This window comes from Phoxinus phoxinus (assembly GCF_949152265.1).
Source record: "Phoxinus phoxinus genome assembly, chromosome: 18".
Taxonomy (NCBI): Eukaryota; Metazoa; Chordata; class Actinopteri; order Cypriniformes; family Leuciscidae; genus Phoxinus; species Phoxinus phoxinus.
The window spans coordinates 20,098,936-20,117,882 of NC_136893.1; the positions used below are offsets into that span (position 1 = coordinate 20,098,936).

The 18,947-nt window shown below is 37.8% G+C and overlaps 1 protein-coding gene across 1 annotated transcript in view; it reads left to right on the forward strand.

Annotated features, from left to right (window-relative positions):
• The first annotated feature begins 1,424 nt into the window (after nt 1-1,424).
• tns2a (tensin 2a) overlaps nt 1,425-18,947 on the forward strand; it is a 53,362-nt gene continuing 35,839 nt past the window's right edge. Inside the window, 2 exon segments of the mRNA XM_079588952.1 lie at nt 1,425-1,649; nt 1,651-1,794. Coding sequence (XP_079445078.1) covers nt 1,551-1,649; nt 1,651-1,794 — 243 coding nt within the window. The 5' untranslated portion in view covers nt 1,425-1,550.

Genomic DNA, 18,947 nt, shown 5'->3' on the forward strand with positions numbered 1-18,947 from the left:
CTGTAAGAGTTGCATGTTCTGCACTGTGGCTCCTAGAGACAATGTATTTAGTTTCTTTGTCTTCATGTTGTCTAAAAGCTATACTTTGATCATGAATCTTACAAAAGGCCACATTTTGATGACGTGGTGCAAACTGTAGGAAAAAATAACAATTTCAGGTTTTAAAGAAAGTGTTTTGAGTGTTTTTTAGTACTTTGATATGCAGTCACTGGGACGTGTTCAGGGAGGTTGCTAGGGCTTTGCTAAGTGATTACTTTGGTGGTATGGTGTTTTTGGGTGGTTACTAGGTTACATTTCTAGGTAATGTGTTCTTTGTGGTTTTTAGTGCATTGAGGTGATTGCTGGAGTATTCTGGGTTATTAGAGCATTGCTAAGTGATTACTAGAGTGTTATGTGTGGTTGCTATGGCATTGCTAGAGTATTCCCGGTTAATGGGGATTTGCAAAGTGATTACTTTGGTGGTCTGGTGTTTTTGGCTGGTTACTAGGGCATTGCTAGGTTTGCTAATGTGTTCTGGGTGGTTGCTTGGTGGTTGCTAGTGCGTTACTAGGCCTAACAACCACCAAGCATTCTAGGGTATATGGGTTATTTGGGCATTGCTAAGTGTTTGCTAGAGTTTTATGAGTGGTTGCTAGGGCATTGCTAGGGTATTCTGGGTCATTGTACTATTTCTAGGGTATTTGGGTTATTTGGGCATTGCTAAGTGTTTTCTAGAGTTTTATGGGTGGTTGCTAGGGCATTGCTAGGGTATTCTAGGTCATTGTACTATTTCTAGGGTATTTGGGTTATTTGGGCATTGCTAAGTGTTTGCTAGAGTTTTATGGGTGGTTGCTAGGGCATTGCTAGGGTATGCTGGGTCATTGTCATTTTTAAGTGATTGTTTGGGTCTTATGGGTGGTTGCTCTGGTATTGCTAAGTGATTACTAGAGTGTTATGTGTAGTTGTTTAGGCATGGCTAGGGCATTCTGTGTTAATAGGGTGTTGCTAGTGTGTTCTGGGTGGTTGCTAGGGCATTGCTAAGTGATTTTGGGTGGTTACTAATGTGTAGCTATGTGATTAGTAGGGTGTTCCAAATCTCTGTATTATTCCGGTCTCTAGATATGGCTCAGGTCCCTCCTTTAATGTACGTCTATGGGATTTTTGCCCCATTTTATCGTCCACCTGACGAAAATCATAAATATTATCCTTTAGAAGAGCACTAGCACACCTCTCCTCAACAAACTGCATGATTTGAGACATCATTTGATGTTCTCCTAACACTAAAAATGAGCTATTAAGGAAGAAAAGTCAACATACGTCTGTTTACAGTCTGATAGACAGAGCACTTGAGCACAATGGTGTGTGTGTTTCTGGGAATAAGTAGGGGGTGGGGGCTGATGTCCTCTAGATGTTGGCTTGGTGAGTTGTGTACATTTGGCTGACCGTACGCGTGCTGCTTTCAGAGTGCTAATAGACTTTTGATTTAATAGGCATATTCTCACCTTTGTTTACGTTTGTGTGCTCACGAGAGACGGATGAGTGTGAACTGGCGAACATATGTGTGTGTTTGAATGAGAGCCAGGAAAAGGGGAAGGGCCTCGAGTGAGCGGACAAAAACAGCTGCTCTTGTGTGCTCGGGAAACCTCATCCAGAGAGAGGGAAGAGAGAGGAGAGACGGACCAGCAGGGTCCAGATCTCTATATGGGTTGCGCCCTGTGTGCGGATAGCTGTGGGGACGAGCCAGATCCGGTACCCGTGAGAGGGTCTGTAAGGAGGCACAGAGCGAAGTCCAGGGGAAACATGAGGCTGACCAAGGTGGGTACTTCTAGAGTCTGTTTCAAAGTGATGAGTTCAGGGAACGTGTTTACTTGAGTTGGGTTTGTTGATGTCCTAAGGCTCAATTAAAAGTTGCGCAAGTTGTTGTTATGAGAGAAGACAGCATTAGATGCTGTATATGTTGTGCCTTTACATGCTTGCTACACATAGAGTGTCTAAAAGTGTGTTTTATGCTTGGTATTTTGGGTGGCCCCAAGACAAAATAGCCCAAAAAGTGTTTTTTTTACATTTTTCGTGCTAGAAATTACTTGGATCTCTCCCTCGATTTAAGTCTGTGGGATGTTTTTACCCATTTTATTCTACACAATGTAAAAAATCATAAGTCTGATCTCTTACAAAAGTAATAGCACACCTCTCCTCAAAAAGCAGCATGGTTTGACGTATCATTCACACCCGTAGCACACGTAGTGTGGGATGAGTTACACGCTGAAGTTGAATACTTCGGATTATGGGTCTGTACAGATCCTTGTGTAAGGACAAGCGTTTGTGTTCTGGAGTAACAATGTCTCCCTGTTTGATGACACTGACAAAGAAGGGCTGGAAAACTTGAGGAGGGCTTGATTGTGTGTTTACATGCCTGAGAGTGAAAGTCTGTAATGGTCTGGTCCCCGAGGCTCGTTCACGTGCAGTGCAGCGTGGGAACTTTGAGCCCTCTGTATGATGTCAGAAAGTTGTAGTTGATCCTGGGAATCATTAGATGACTCTCCCAGCATTTATTCAGCCATGACTCTTTCATATTTCACCGCACAGATCCGGCATCTGTGTCCAAACACACACATTTTAGTTAAGAGTCCGTCCACTGTCCTGTTGATATTTTAATAGCAAACTTGCATAAGGCTGTGGCGTATTTTGAATGCTTCCTCCTACTGCTGTAACCATAATGTTTGTTTTTACAGACATTTTTCATTTTAATACCAGCCCAGTTCCTTTTCTTTTGCTGTGGTGGTAGAGTTTAATAGTAATACTCCTAAATCAGTGCATGATCATGTCACGTAGAAAAGGATTTTGGTCTGCTAATGAGTAATGAGACTATAATGAAACGCTATGTTATGCAACCATATAACCCATTTATGACGCTATCTATCTAACAAATCTGACATTCATCTAATGTTTTAAAGCCCCAGTGGAGCAACCAAGGTTTTGGTGTGAACAGCCCATGGTAATGCTTCATAGATCAATCCTTGCAGGATCTGAACCTATGACCCTTCAGATACTTAACCGCTAAAGGCTGGCCCACACTAAATTATTTTTCAAATCTTATCAGATTTTCAAAATGTGAGAGAGCATAAAAAATTAAGTCGTGTTATTCTTCCGTCAGCTCGCTTTCTGATTGGGTGACGTTTCGTTCCACGTGACAATCTACATAGTGCATGTGTGTTTGTCCTCGAGGTTCCCAAGGATTTTCTGATTCGCCAAACCCAAGTTCTGTTCAGTTTCCAAAATGACCATTTAGAAGTATCGTCTTCCAGACTAAGAAGAATGACACAACAACACAACTCAAAAACACAGGGATGAGGCCTTGGTATCCGTGAAACTAAGACATTTTAAATATCCAAAATGGTGGATATTTACGATTTGAGATTGAGGCGGCTCCGACATTCTTCCGATTCACTCTTAACACACATCACACCACAGGAAAATCTGATAAGATAATCTGTAGAGCCATCAAGATAATCGGGACTTTACCTAGGATTGTTGGAAGGAGAGAATTGGGCCCAAAATAGGCCTAATTATAGTGTGTGGGTGCCGATGTATTACTTACTCGACACATCAAATCAATAATTTGTGCCCTCGCACTACATATTGCATTATTCGGTGCCTTTTGCTATTTTTTTTTGTAATTTAACAAAGAGGGGCTTTAGTTTGTCCGAATCTTGCCGTCACTGAGCTGCTATTGTCTTAGTGTCACGAATACCAAGGCCTAATTCCTGTGTTTTTGAGTTGTGTTGTTGTGTCATTCTTCTTTGTCTGTAAGGGAGAACGATACTTCTGGATCGTCACTTTGACATGGGACAGAGCTTGGGTTTGGCGAATATTAAAGGGCACCTATTATGACATTTAAAATGTTCCTAATGTTGTTTAGGGAGTCCCCAACAACAGTTTTACATGCATGCAATGACAAAAAACACTTTTGTTGTCGTATAATATGCATTTATTTTTACCTGATTTGCTCACCGACTCCCAAATGATTCGTTCAACGACTCGTTTTTCCAAACCCCTCCTCTGCGCGACGCTAATCTGCGATTGGTCAGATGACCCAGCAGTGTTTACATAGATAATACTTATTGTTTAACACGGAGTACAATGATGCTTTTATCAATTAAATCGTGTTATAATAATGATTATAGTCCACTGCTTTGTAGTTTGTAGTAAAAAACTAAAAATAAGATAAAGAATATAATGTTACGTTAGCGAGCATAGCCCAGAGTTCATATTGTAAAAGCACAATCAATCTTTGTTTGCGTTAGCCCGATGCATAAACATAACGTTTTTACAAAAAGAAAATGCAGTTACGTTACTACGAGGTATTATTCTATTCTTTAAGACGACTCCGAAAACAACGACAAACACTTCACATATCTCAATACAATTGCCATTGAAGACCTAGAAGCTAAACGGTGCTTACACAACAAACAAAATAATTATTAAGCATGCTACATAAAACATAAAAGCAACAATTATTAATAACACTTACAGGTTGTGATACGGAGGAGGAAGCTGATGCAAATACACTTGGAACTGAACCTTCCTTCAATATCAGCCGGCTCGCAAATCCAAGTTTGATTGCATTTAAAAAGCAATCGTCTTCAAAATGGCGCGAACAAAGCACAAGGCTCGGACTATACTTCTGTGGTATAGTTGTATATATGAATTGTAGCCACTTAGTCTTTAAATGCTCCTCCTTGGGCAGATGAAAAAGGTTTGCTTTTGTGTCGCACTTCAGAACACAGCGTCTCGTCGCCATGATGTTTTCCCTGACCTTGGAGCGCAATAAGTGGGCGTATCGTATTCAAATAACTTGACAAGTTGACGTCATCTAGTCAGAGAAAAAGCTTCGGTCTTCTAACGATTCATAAAAATGACTCAGAGTCGACTCTTACTTTTGAAAGACAATAACTTTATATACGGTGCACTTTCATATTTCAAACTTTGCAGGATGTTTTTGTTCACTTAGATCTATGTTACACACTACATGAAAGGTACATTTCAAAATTCCATAATAGGTGCCCTTTAACTTTGGTATATCTAGGACTTGCACGTAGACTCGTAGAGCCAGTTTCTCTTCACGATTTTTTAGAATTATTATTACATTTTGTTTTTAAAACTTACTTTGCATTGTTTTTATTTTATTTTATCTATTGTTTTTTGTTTTGTATTTACCATATTTTGCTTTGTTTTGTATTTAGTTTGTTTTATTTTATCTGGGGGGGGGGGGGGGGTATATCTTATTTTGCATTGTTTTCTATCTTTTTTTTGTCTTTGTTTTCTGCTGGTTTGTATTTTGTGAGTGAATCTGTTTGATCTGGTTTTGTTTTGACCTTATTTTGCATTAGTTAACTTTTTTTGTAAACTATTTATTTTGCTTTGTTTGGTATTTATTTTATTTTATCTGGTTTTGTTTTGTTTTTTGCCAAATTTGTGATACGCTCACTTGAGCCAATTCTCCAAACATTGATGATGCGGAGTCCTCGACTAACCAAATATTTGTAGTGATGAATTTTCTATTAGGAGCATTATTTCAGTCCAATGCTAGTTCTAACCAGTGTCTAGAAGGCACATTTGAGTTTTCGGTCTTCTCTGCCATCTGAAAACAGCTGTTGTCAAACTATGCTCTTTGTTTATCTTTGCTCATTGGGACTTTTGGTATATTCCTAGAATATCCATGGAATGACAGAAACTTTAACAAGCGCTAGTTTACTGCAGCCATAATCCACAGGCATCCACTATAAACGCCACACAGGAAAACGCCTGGTCAATGTATAAATAGGCTCTATTTTTCCCACAGCGCAAGGAACACACACTCATGCTGGTATTAAACATATACAGAGACATATGTTTTTTGCACATACATTTTAAATTACCAACACAAACATGCTTGAAAGTTTGTGCTATGCATATGAATGATACGCCTGGTAAAGAGATGTGCAATTACATTTCTGACTTTAAATGGCACTAGAAACCATCCATAGCCAGAACACCCTAGCAACCGCATAGCAACAAGTTTTCAACCATTTGGAACACCTTACAACCATTTGGCAACACATTGGCTACTATACCCACAACATACTTGCATCATGGCGGTGAGTTTTGCACACAAACATTGCAATTCTGGAAGCATAAATCAATCTAATTTTCTACTTTCTATGTTACTGTATCACATTCCTTCATACTCCGATGAAACAGAACTCAGATTGGGGCACACACCTCCAGTGTATCTATATATTCTCAGAAGTAGATGGTCAAGACATCGGGGTGTTACTCTGACAGAATGAGGATGCGTGTGTTGTGAGAGGAGAAAGATCATGTGTGTGCAATGAGGAATGTGAACTGGAAACAGTTGAAAGGAAAAGGAAAGCCATCCCTGTCCTTTTAGTGCCACTTCATCAAAGCACCAGTGTGCCGGGGTCATAAAAACAAATCTCCGAAATCCCTCGGTTTGCTTTCCTTCACCGTTCGGAATACCGCCCTGACAGTCGGCAGAGTTTACGGAGTACTGTAAATGTTTTGGGAAATGGGCAGAGAATGAGAAGAGGGATATGATTCAGCGTTTCATAAAACTCATAAAAAACACATAACAATCAGTGCACGACAAATCAGTTCTGCTATAGGCATTTTTATGTCCCAGGGGTTGAGTTTTATTAAAGATGACTTTTTTGTTGTTGTTGAAATATATTTATATATATATAAAAATAAAAAAAAATCAAATGTCTTTATGCATAGATTTTGTTTTACTCTTGTCCCAAACCCAGACTTCTTTTATTATACTTCTTATATATACAACATTGTTAAAGCTAATAAACAGAGTAAAATAATGTCTGAAAATGTATATTTTTACACTTAGTAATTTCCTCTGTTGTGGTGTAATTTCCATCACAAGCCCCCTTTTTAACCCTTGACAAATAAACCATTCATTAAAAATTATATTTTTAAAATTATGATCAACACAAAGTAATCACAAAGATCATTTGTATAATCAATAATTTATGTAATGTTTCACTGATTATACATTATAGTTGTTGGCATTTCCATTCATGACTAACCATTTTGTCTCTTAAAGTTTTATCAAAAGTAAATATACTTGTTTACTAATGAGACAAAAGTGCTGAAGAGCTTCAGATTAAATATGGTGTTGGAAGAAAACAGACGGAAAATCAAGTAAATATCACTTGTCAACAGAATTTTTTTAATTGTGCATCATTTGTCATTTCCAACCAAGCTGCAATTTTGTCATATTAGCCTATGCATAATTGAAAAAATATGCATACATTATTATGCGTATACAAATTTTTTTTTTAAATGCCATTTTCACCACAGAAATCCATTAAACAGAACATTATTTGAGCTGTGATGGAATTGACACTGGTGGAAATGATAATGGCGTTCATAAAATGAACAGCATTTTTTTCTGTACTTTGTAAGGTATTTTAAAATCATTTTCTAAAAGTCCAGTCCCCATTCCAAGAGTCTTTCTCTGGAGTCTGCATACTCTCGAGTCTTCATCTTGTCTCCAGCAAGTCTCTTCTTTGACTCCCTCTCTACACCCCCCCCCCCCCCCACCCCTTCTGCCTCAGTCTCTCTCTCTCCATCATCTATGTCTTTCCCTCCCTCCACAGCTGTATTTAATCAGCCTTTGGCTCTTTCGTACGCAGTCATTCCTGCACTCACCCCTCCCTCCGTTTCCTCTTTCTGCATGTTCTCATCTCTCTCTCTCTCTCTCTCTCTCTCTCTCTCTCTCTCTCTCTCTCTCTCTCTCTCTCTCTTTAATGTTTGTGTTCTCCCTCTAACATTCCATTCAAAACTGTTGGACAACATTACATCACCACATGACAAATATGTGTTTCACTACATTCGAAGCGCATTCATTTGAAAAGGGCCTATAATATAAACACGTCTACGCGTTGGCTCAGCCACAGGTGTTTCTAAATATCCAGGACTTCCCGTTTTGTTATTTTGAGTGATTGTAGGTGTTGCGGTAACACACGTCTTCTCTGTGCGGCAGAAACATGGCTCCATTGAAACATGGCTCCACCTCCACAACATATAAAATCAGAGTAAACATTAGTTTCTTCAACTACATGCATTTTTATGAACCAGCAGGGTTCTTTCATGAAATATTTCAGCTTTTACATTTTGTAAGGAAATAACAAAGGACAAAGCCTTAAATGTCCTTATTTTTTTAGTCGTCATTTATTTTTTACTACTTTTCAACTGGCTTAATTGTTTTACCCTTGTTTCAAACACAAACTTCAATTAATTTTATCATTTGTCAAATTATGCAAAAAGCTTATAAATATTATATTGTTAATAATATATTATGTATTACATGCTAATTGATGTATACTTAATAGTGTATTCGTTTTATCGCTACCCTTAAACCTTAAGAAATCTCTTTCTTCTTCTCTCTCCTGGTTCTGTAAACAGTATATATCCGTATGCACATGGTTTGGCGAGTGGGACGGGACATGTTTCTCTAATGTTCCCAGTCTGCTCCAGCCTTCTCTCCTCAAACATTTGCCCTCCACATCCTGTCTGCACACACTCTCATGGCCTCTGGGTCTGTCTTTACCCTTTCTCACTCTCTAATTGGATTGCATCATTTCCCCTCCCCACCGGATACTTTTCTATCCTTTTATTTCTTCCCCTCGCCGTTTCGTATCACTTTAGTTCCTGTCATCCCTCATTTACAGTGTTTTCTTGTACAATGATTTTACATTGATTAACTTCAAACATCTTGTATCTTCTCTTCTTTGTTTGTTTACGTAATCGTTTTGCGTAATCGTTCTCCTATAGACCTTTTGCGTCAGACACCAAACACTTATCACTGTCACTGTAACCTTAACCAATGAGATTAGCAGCAGCCAGGGCGGGATTTCTGCTCAAATGGTATGGCGGGAAAATCATTCATGGCTGTCAGAGTAATTAGCTGGTGAAGTGGATTTACTTTTGTAGAGTTAACGAAAGTTATCATGAGCTGTGTAATTTTTGAAGCGTATTTATGTCAGACCGGGAAGATTTTTTAAAACAAGGCACATTCATTAATAATGGTAAGATCTTGCCTTCATGCGGTGGAAACACAAACCGGAAGAACACAACGAGCACAACACCTGTATCTGTTTTTCTCTTCTGGCTTTTCAAGACATATAGCCTAACTTACTGTATCTTCCCTTATGTTTTTTTTTCTTAATTTAAATGTAGAAATGATTGGCATCAAGGTCAGGGGGAAAATGCCACCAGAGGTCGAACCAGATATTTAAAAAGTTGCCTAAATCAATTCCTGCACAGTGAATTACTCTCTTTTTACTTTTAAGATTTTATACATTTAGTAATACCCAATTTTTTGGTTCCCAGAACGTTTGCAGAACTTAGTTTTTGGTCAGAACGTTCTTTTTTAAGGTTTGTTTTTGGTTAGCCAGTAAAGTTTTCTTAACGGAAATAGAGCGAATATTAATCAGTCAGACAGTAAAATTAAATTACGCACGTGCTAAGCGCGTGCAGATTAGACACGCCGTAAATAAAGATAGAAAAACAAGAATTTATGATTTCTGTGCTTTCACACTATTCTTCAAATAACATGCAACGTTCTGGGACCGTTGTTGTATGGTTGAAAAATAGTAACCAAAATATAACTATTAGGGAATGTTCACTAGTTAGGTTATAGGTTGCAAAAAAACAACATAAAAAGAACGTTCTTATAACGTTATTATTTGGTTCTCAAAAAATAACCAAACGGGAACCTAATACTAACGTTAGGGGAACGTTCTGTGTTTGATGCAAGGTAATACTTATTTTTTTTTAAACAATCCCACATTTTACTATTTCAGACTATTCACAAACATTGATTAAGGAATACATATAAACATTCAACAATACATTGCTTATTTATACGTTTGGATGTTTAATAGTCAGTCGTTACGTAGGCCTATTTTATGTTTATAACTTATTTCCTAAATGGATTACTCACACACACATTTTACACAATGTTTGGGGCTTCAGTGCTGGAAGCCACATTCACTTGCTGTGCGATTCCAGCACATTTGTGTTTATTCTGCTTGTGAACTGATGGACTGCATTCATCAGATGTAAGGCCATTCATTATGATCATGTAGTGTTTGAAAATGTTTCTAAATTGGTGGGTAAAAAAGATGAACAAACTTGGCAGTTTCACCATTGAGTCTGGGATGTTCAGTATGGATGGAATTTTTTTTTTTTAAAGGGTGTTTATAACTTGCATCTTTTCAAAAATGCATCAAAAGCGACATTTTAAGGCGTTTAAATTCTAATCTTTAGAACATGCAGCATCTCTAGAGCACTTGTGAATGCGATGCAGATGTAACTCTATTTGTGACCACTTGATGTCTCTGTTCTGCTTTCAATAGTTCTTTCAAAGTGACACTTTTTGGCGGACAAATATGAAGCACACTGATTTTTTGACTAATATCTGACGACCACCATTGATTTATTGATTGATTGATCTATTGATCGATACCACAGTTTACTGTTGTAAGGACATCCGGGCCTAATAAAATATAATATAATATTAAGTTGGTGATAGAATTAAGTCATAAATACATGTTAGAATATTCTAAGCAAAAATGTGATAAATGTCAAAATGCATAATTATGCTGTGAAAAAATCATGCCATGGCATATAGTGAAAGCATTACAGAGCACGCTGCATTCATAAAGAGGCGCGTCTAATTTGCATTCCATCCAATCAACAATTGATTCGACAGGATGCAGCCAATCAGAACAGTTTGCTTCCAGTAACAACATTCCACAGTGTTCTTTTCCCGCTGTAACTCCTCCCAGACCGCCAGACTACGAGTTTACTGAGAGTAAAGAAAACAACTCCATCAGTTGTCGAGTGCTTCTCCATTGAATCATTGGGAATGTAGCCCATGAAATCCTTAAGGAAACCTTTTTTAGCTGGAATATTCTCCAACAACATGAATAAGGTAAAGAATTATCATTCAGTATAGAATGTCTCGGTCTTGAATGTCAAGAAAAAAAAGATTAAAACAACTAAAATGAGATGTGATTCGTTATATTTAGTGTAGATGACTTGGAATTTATTTATATTAAATAGTATTAAATGCATGTTATTCAATGCATATGTTGGGAGCGATCTGATACGCAGTTTTCTCTATTACAGCATCCTATAGGTGAGTGCTTGTGAGAAAAGTACTCTAGTTTGTGTGTTTATCTGTAACAAGCTTAGCTGAACAACACACTGTTTTTCCATATGGTAATTAAATACACTTTGCTGGTGTTAGTGCTGCTGCTCTCTTTCCATGTTCACTGTCATGGCAAAACAGCGTGAAGCATGTCAGACAAGATGCACAACAGGCAGCATGAGCGAAGTCTCTCTTTCTCTTTCTAACATAACCACAAATGAAAGCCTCATAAAACTCTTTAAAGTTTTATCACTCTGCTAATTAAGTCTGGCAAGAACTAATTTGAGCCCAGCGTTTGAGCTTGTATGTTTATTGCGTTTCGTCGTCGACGAAAGTCTGAGGAAACGCATAGCTTTGGTTTTTCCCACTCTTCGCCAGGGGTGAAACTGCGCTGAAAATTGGAGCAGAAAGAAAGAGTCATCATATGACTTCACGAGCTGGTAACTAATAGTAACTGCGTCATCATGCATTAAACGCCTCACTAGAGACAACGGCTGAGTCTCAAAACAGTGAGCTCACTTCAGAGACCGCATTACGAGCATATATTAACCTGCACGATTTGGTAAAGTTATATTTTGAATAAACTTTCCTTTCAGTTAAAAAAAAAATTATCGCACGCACGCACGCACACACACACACACACACACACACAGAGAGAGAGTACAGGTCAATACTATTTCTAATGTTTTTCAAGGCTGCAATTATTTGATAAAAAATACAGATTTTTTTATATATTGTGAAATATTATTACAATTTAAAATAGCCGTTTTGTATTTTAATATGCTTTAAAATATAATTTATTTCCGTGATGCAAAGCTGAATTTTCAGCAGCATTACTCCAGTCTTCAGGGTCACATGATCCTTCAGTAATTATTCTAATATGCTGATTTGTTATCAATGTGGGATTTTTTTCATAACCTTTGATACTTTTTTTCAGGATTCTTTGACAAATTAAAAAAACAGCATATAGATAAAATATAAATATTTTGTAACAATATACACTACCGTTCAAAAGTTTGAGGTAAGTAATTTTTTTTCCTTTTTTAAATAAATTAATAAATTCAGCAAGGATGTGTTAAATTGATAAAAAGTGATAGTAAAAATTTATATTGATTTGATTAGGATTTCTATTTTGAATAAATGCTGTTCTTTTTTACTTTTTTTTCGACATTGATAATAACTAATCATCACATCATCATATTAGAATGATTTCTAATTCATCTTTGATCACAGAAATAAATTACATTTTAAATTAAAATAGAAAACCATTATTGCAAATTGTAATAATTATTTTCTGTATTTTTGATCAAATAAATGCAGTTGTGCATTAGAGCATTAGAGACTTCTTTCAAAAACATTAAAAAAATTAGTCATTTTTCCAAACTTTTGACCGGTATCTGAAATTTACATAACATTTTACACATTTTTACATTCACTTTTACTTTTTTTCTCTCTAATGAGAGCGTAGCTAAGACCAAGTCACCACAGTGTTGAAAGTTGACATCGCATTACATTATTGCCATGATAATATCAAGTTTGTTTTTTTACTAGCACTATACACTAACTTTGTAGATGCTTTGTAGATGCTGTTGTCTCTGCGGAGGATGCAATGCTGTGAGTCGGTGGATCTGGTGTGAGATCATCGCTGAAGGATGATCTTCTGCTATAAAGCTCTGAAAACAGCCATTAAAACAGCAAGACCACAATTTTGAGAATGTATGAAAAGCTTTAATTTTCAATGGGTTGGTTGCTTGTCAATAGCTCAGTAATAGCTGATATGATATGCCACCTACATGATAATTACTTTGTGCAGTGTGTGCATCTCTCTCTCTCTCTTTCACGTGCTCTTTCAATGAGCTGTCAATTACTATCGGACCTCGCATGGACTTCCTCAGCTTACACACACATCCACCTGAATACACAAAGCGGATGCGATGCAAACTTTATTATATCACACTCCAACTGTCAAGTCTATGAATCGTTCTGCTTGAAGAATCACAGTGTTTACATTGTAAAGGGAAAAGAGTTATAGATGTAAGAGAGCGGTACAATAGAAGTGTTACTTAGCAGCACTGTAATAATGCTTGCTGTTGATTTTAGAGCAGTAAAAAAACATGCAAGTAATTACTATGTGATATAAGCCATAATCAGGGGGATTTCTTTACAAGCTTATTGAGCCATTTATGTATAGTCATAAAACGAGCGTGGTTACTGATTAGTGTGTTTTACTTGGTTCTTTCTGAAGTTTCAAGTTTCACATCATATTGAAACGCTCAATCGTAACAGTCTGAGGCCCGACCGCCACGGTTAGATTATAGTGTGCGAACGTTTACTGACATGAAGGTTCACGTAAAAGTCACGCCACAGGAATTCCCGATGAGTAATCGGATGTATGTGTGTTATTGTATTTTATCTGTGTATAATTGTATCGAGCAGCCTTGAAGTCTCTTGACTTTCCCTTAGCTTTCTCTTGGATTATTTATAGTAACACGACAACATCGTGCAGTGGAGTAAGTTCTTGATAACAGTCCTCCGCTAATAGACCGCAGTGTGATTAGTGTGTGAAGTCTCGGTGACAGGCTTTCAGGAGGAAGTGCAAATAATAACTCGCACAATAGAGGATGGGCAGTTTAGCCCGTCATATCCTGAGGATGCTGGGCCGTGTGACCATCGTAGACATGGAAAGGGCGCACAACGTCCCCTCCAATATTCAATATTCGTTTTTTGATGAGCAATTCTAGTAAGTTGAATAATCTGACGTGCTTATTCTAAATACAAATGGTTCGCTGTGAATGTTGCATGCGCTGTGTTTTGGTCATTGCGCAGTTTGTTTGTCATGGAGACATTTGATTAGCGCAGGAAGTATGTAATGGCGCTACGCTGACTTCATCACTGGAACAGGCAGTCTCTGTTCTTCCACTGCCTGTCCCACCCTGCACACACACACACACACACTTATAAACACACTTGTATTCACACACATGGTTCCCTTGCTTTCCCTTCACCACCGCTCAGTGAGGAAAGAGGCCTGTAACACTCTTTTATACTCCCCAATTGAGATACTCAATATTTATTAACTGGTTTGGTGCTCATTGCTCAACACTCTCCATGATGCTGCGCTCCAAATGTGAATGATACTTAAAATTCTGAGGCTTGTTGGGAAGAGATGTTCTAATACTTTGCTAAAGCAATCAGACTTTGATGAATATGTAAAGTCCGCTTGAACCGGAAGTGCAAACGACTTCTCTCCAGTGTTGGGACGTATTTCCAAGTGAAAGGGAACATTGAACAGAGGGCAGGGTTTGGCTTTAGCGCTCCTCCTCTCCATCTCCGCTCATAATGGTTTGAGGGGAGTGGTGAAGGGTTTTCAACCCAAGTCGTCAAACTGACGTCATCAGAGAAGGAACGCCATTCCAGACCGGAAGTAACTTTTCAGATTTTGATTAAAGTCCGCGTGAACCGGAAGTTGCAACCGACTTTATCTCAGTGTTGTGACGTATTTCCGAGAGAAACGGAATACTAAATGAGGAAAAATAGTGGGCGTGGCTTTTTTTTCAACTAGCACCTGATTGTATCTAGAAAAGTAGGTGTTTCATTCCGCCTGTCTACTGTCAGTTGGAGGGGTGTGGTTACGGATGTTAAGCAGACACCAAAACCGTCAAACCTACGTCATCAGGGAAGGTCCTCCAATGCAGAGGGGAGGAGCATTTTCAGATTTTGATTAAAGATTACGAAGCCAAAAAATGTTTTTGTGTGGATTGACTTGCATGGATGAGTTGTTCACCACAAAACGATCAATTTAGGCAAACAAAGTAAATATGGTCAATTTTGATTTCATGTGGACTTTAAAGATTACCACGTCAAACAATTTTTTCTGTGTATTAACTTGCACGGATGAATTGTTCACCACAAGACTACTAATATGCGCTAACAAAGTAAATAGGGTCCCTTTTGATTTCATGTCGACTTTAAAACATGCATGGGACCAGCAACGAAGGAGGGGAATGAATCGTCTGGGGACCAGAATGTTATTGTAGAGATTTTGTTTGTTTTTTTAAGATGTGTAATTTTACTATAAAATACTATTTAAAAAAATTCAAGCAAAAACAATGAATTACCATATAATTGATGGTAAAAAAATCTCCTGACCAGATCTCACGGGAAAACACAACTATGTTGTTAGCGGTGGCGATTTTCCTTCGACTGTTAGAAAAAAAGTCAAGTCAAGTCATCTTCATTTATATAGCGCTTTTAACAATGTAGATTGTTTCAAAGCAGCTTTGCAGTGATAAACATATAATTTAAGGTAACAGAGATTGTTTTGGCTTTATAGCGGTTCTTGAATAAAGATATTTTCCAGCTAAAGTTAGTTCTGATTGATTCACTTCCGTCGCAACGATCATTAGTAATTAAATTAGAGACCGCTAAGACGACACTGTTGTCTCTACACAGACTTTAAACTCGAACTTGTGAGAAACGCTGATGCGCTCACGTGCGCAATAATAATTAATTCTATAGTTATGCGCATTTGAATATATGTGCGCAGGTTTGTAATTCCCTATAAACCAAGCCTAAACAAACTACTTGTCTGGCCTTTTCGGGGTAGATACGCAAAACCGAAATTATCCTGACAATGCTTTATCTGTAGAGTGGTAAAGGTAAAGTTGTCATCATCGGGTCCAGACGAAGGTCCTTTATCAGATCGTACAATCTGATTGATAAGCAGATTGTACGACAATGTATGAATGAGATCTTACAAATTCAAACAAATTAGCCACCAATTTGCCAAAATATAAAATAGTTATAAATTGCCATGTGATTTTGTTGAATGGACAGACCTCTTACGATGAACTCTTTTCAATCATGTGGCTTTCTATTGTGCCACTTCTATTATTATGCATGGTGAACATCATTTTCACCAAGTCAACATCTTTGTTGATCCTAGAACAACTTTCCAATCAACCAATCATCAGATTTGAGGGACAAGTTTACAGTTTATGTTAGGTGCTTTCTTCATCAGTGTTATTCAACTATCATTTCCCTCTGATTTTAGGGATATGTTATGGGTAGGGTTAGGTTTAAGGGTAGGGATAGGGTTAGGATTTACATTTTCAGACGGGGATATTGTTCCAGGAATGCGTCTAACTCCGCAAAATCACGGTGAACCTAATATTAAAGATGGTTATCTGTACATTTTAACATACAAAGCATAGTTTGATTGTGCAAGTAGGTTGGTATATTAACATTATATCACTAATTGAAGCTACTGTTATTTACTGTAAATTTAACAAGATATTCCTGAGAGTGTAGAACACACTAGAAACTGCATCACACCCATACAGCATTTGGCGGCTGTGAGTTTCGCACAGGCAGAAAATGAGAAAATCTAGTTGACTACAATCTGCAAGTGGGGGAAATGACAGGGTTTTAGTGCCATTACATCGAACGCCACTATAAACACCTCATCTGAATATTTTGGGCAGCAAAGCTAATTCCTCTGGCATTAAAAGCACTTTTTCAGCAAGTGTAGGTTATAGCGGCAGTTAATCATTTGCTTGGATATTCCCTTATTGGCTCATCACATGAGGAGGGTTTGATGTATAAGATCTCAGTTCCCTTCCTCCAGTCCGCTGATGTTTATTCTTCTGACTTTCTTGAATTGTTGTTTGTGCCGGCTTACCAAAGCTTCTCTGTCTCTATGATTTGAAAAAGTAATGGGTAGCATCTGTTGCTGGACCACCATCGTCGTAGGCACAATTTTGTAATTGATAATGTGGTGTTTTGCAGATGCTTTTTGTTTATTGCGACCTCCAGGAGAACGATGGCAGGGACGGTCTCCTGTCCTTGGGGCACCCTGGGCATCAATGCCATGCTGATTGGAGAACATTTGTGGTGAGATCTTAGCAATTCCCCAGTTTGTGGGCTGCTTCTACTTTACCTTAGAGGTCTGAATTCTTTACATCTGGCTCCACCGCCAACTTTGTAGATTTAGATCTAGATCTAGATACAGACCACAACTTTGGTTAAAACGATACTCGTTTACATGGATCCAAGAAAACATTGTATTCTGCTGCGAGGCCAGTAGTTGGCGATGTCACTTTGTAAAGAAACACTATACGTGCCTATAGTTAAAGTTCACGTTTTTGTAGTTTACATGGAGATGATAACGGCATCGTTTTCAAAAACTTGCACTTTAAAACCTGTTTTAAAAAGTTTTCGTTTTCAGGCCCCCAAAACGCCACCGTTGTGTAAATAAACGATCGTGTAAAAAAAAAAGTACAATAAAAACATAAAACAGGAAATTAAATCAAGTCTTCGGCAGGCTTTTCTTTTTACTTCTATTACTTTTTTTTCATTAAAAATGTTTTTCAAAGCTATTTGAAAACCATATGAATTGTTTAAAATATTTTCCCTTTTTTTTTTTTTTTTTTTTGTGAGCACTTGTATATGTCAGTGACCCTTAAATGTCAATCGGTGTTTATGTTCCTGTAGGGCTTTCCATTTAGAGCTTGCATGTACCAATGTCCAAGTTGGGCTGGAACACAAAGTTCGTTTCATTGCAGGATATTGCGCACAATGTGAGGATCTGTTGAAGCTGGAGCTATTTTTGGAAGAGAGGAGAGTGCAGAGGTGAAGAATCATGGGAAAATTGGTCCGAGGGTGTGCGTTTCACCCAAAATACAGACTTCTCTCTAGCTTTCTGTCATTTCTATATCTGTTTATGTCCAGATTGTCTGTTCAATTCCTCTTCTGTTCTTTCATTTGGGATTGAAGGGGAGGGTTTTCTTTCTCAAAGGCTGTCCTTTTTGCTGGAGAGCTTTGGCATGCCTGTTCTGGATGGCCAAAATTAAGTGAACAGTCCCTCCTTGTCTCTGCTCCGTGTCCCGGGGGCCGTCCCTACCCTGACTGCCCGCTCTTGGCACACTGTCGGCCGGGCAGTGGGTTAGTCTGTTGACGGGTGGGTGGTGCAGTCACACCTCAGAGAGCGCTGGACCTGAGAGACGTGATTTTGCACACTTGGTTAAAGGGGTGGGGTTACTTAGTGCAGGTAATGGCACGCTGATTCTTTTTTTCTGTCGGGTCCTTGACCCGTGTGGACTTTAGCACTGGAAAGGTAGGCTAAGCTTAATAATGTACGCTCTCTGCTCACCTCACTAGAACACACAGAAAGCTCACTTTATTAGAGCTAAATTACATGCACACTAAATGAATTAGAGGACAAGTAACTTTCAGTTCCATCATGTGGCATTAATGATTTCTTTCTAAGCTTTTAAAGCTTGAACTTTGTTTTTATGTGAGTACCGAATATGTGAGTACCGAAGCACTCACAGATTGTGTAGGGCTTTCAATTTAACTTATTTGAACTTTAATACAATTAATTAGAGAAAATATGCTGCAGGTCAGTGATAGACTATTCATATATTTAATCATCTGCAACAATAATGGCTTTGTATCATTTTAATTTTGAGGCTTTTTTTTAAGCAAATATCGATATTTGTGTTTAATTGCACTTTTTTGATTGATTAATCGCCTAATAATGTAATTATTACTTTAGAATTTTTTTAATTTTTTTTCAGTAGTTTGTGGCATATTTGGGTCTCCAGTTCAACTGAGTATATATATATATATATATATAAACCTTCAAAACCATATGAAACAAGCATGAATACATGTCAACTTAGCACGTGCTTTCAACTAATTTTTTTTTTTTTTTACATTCTTTGTCGTGGACAGTTTT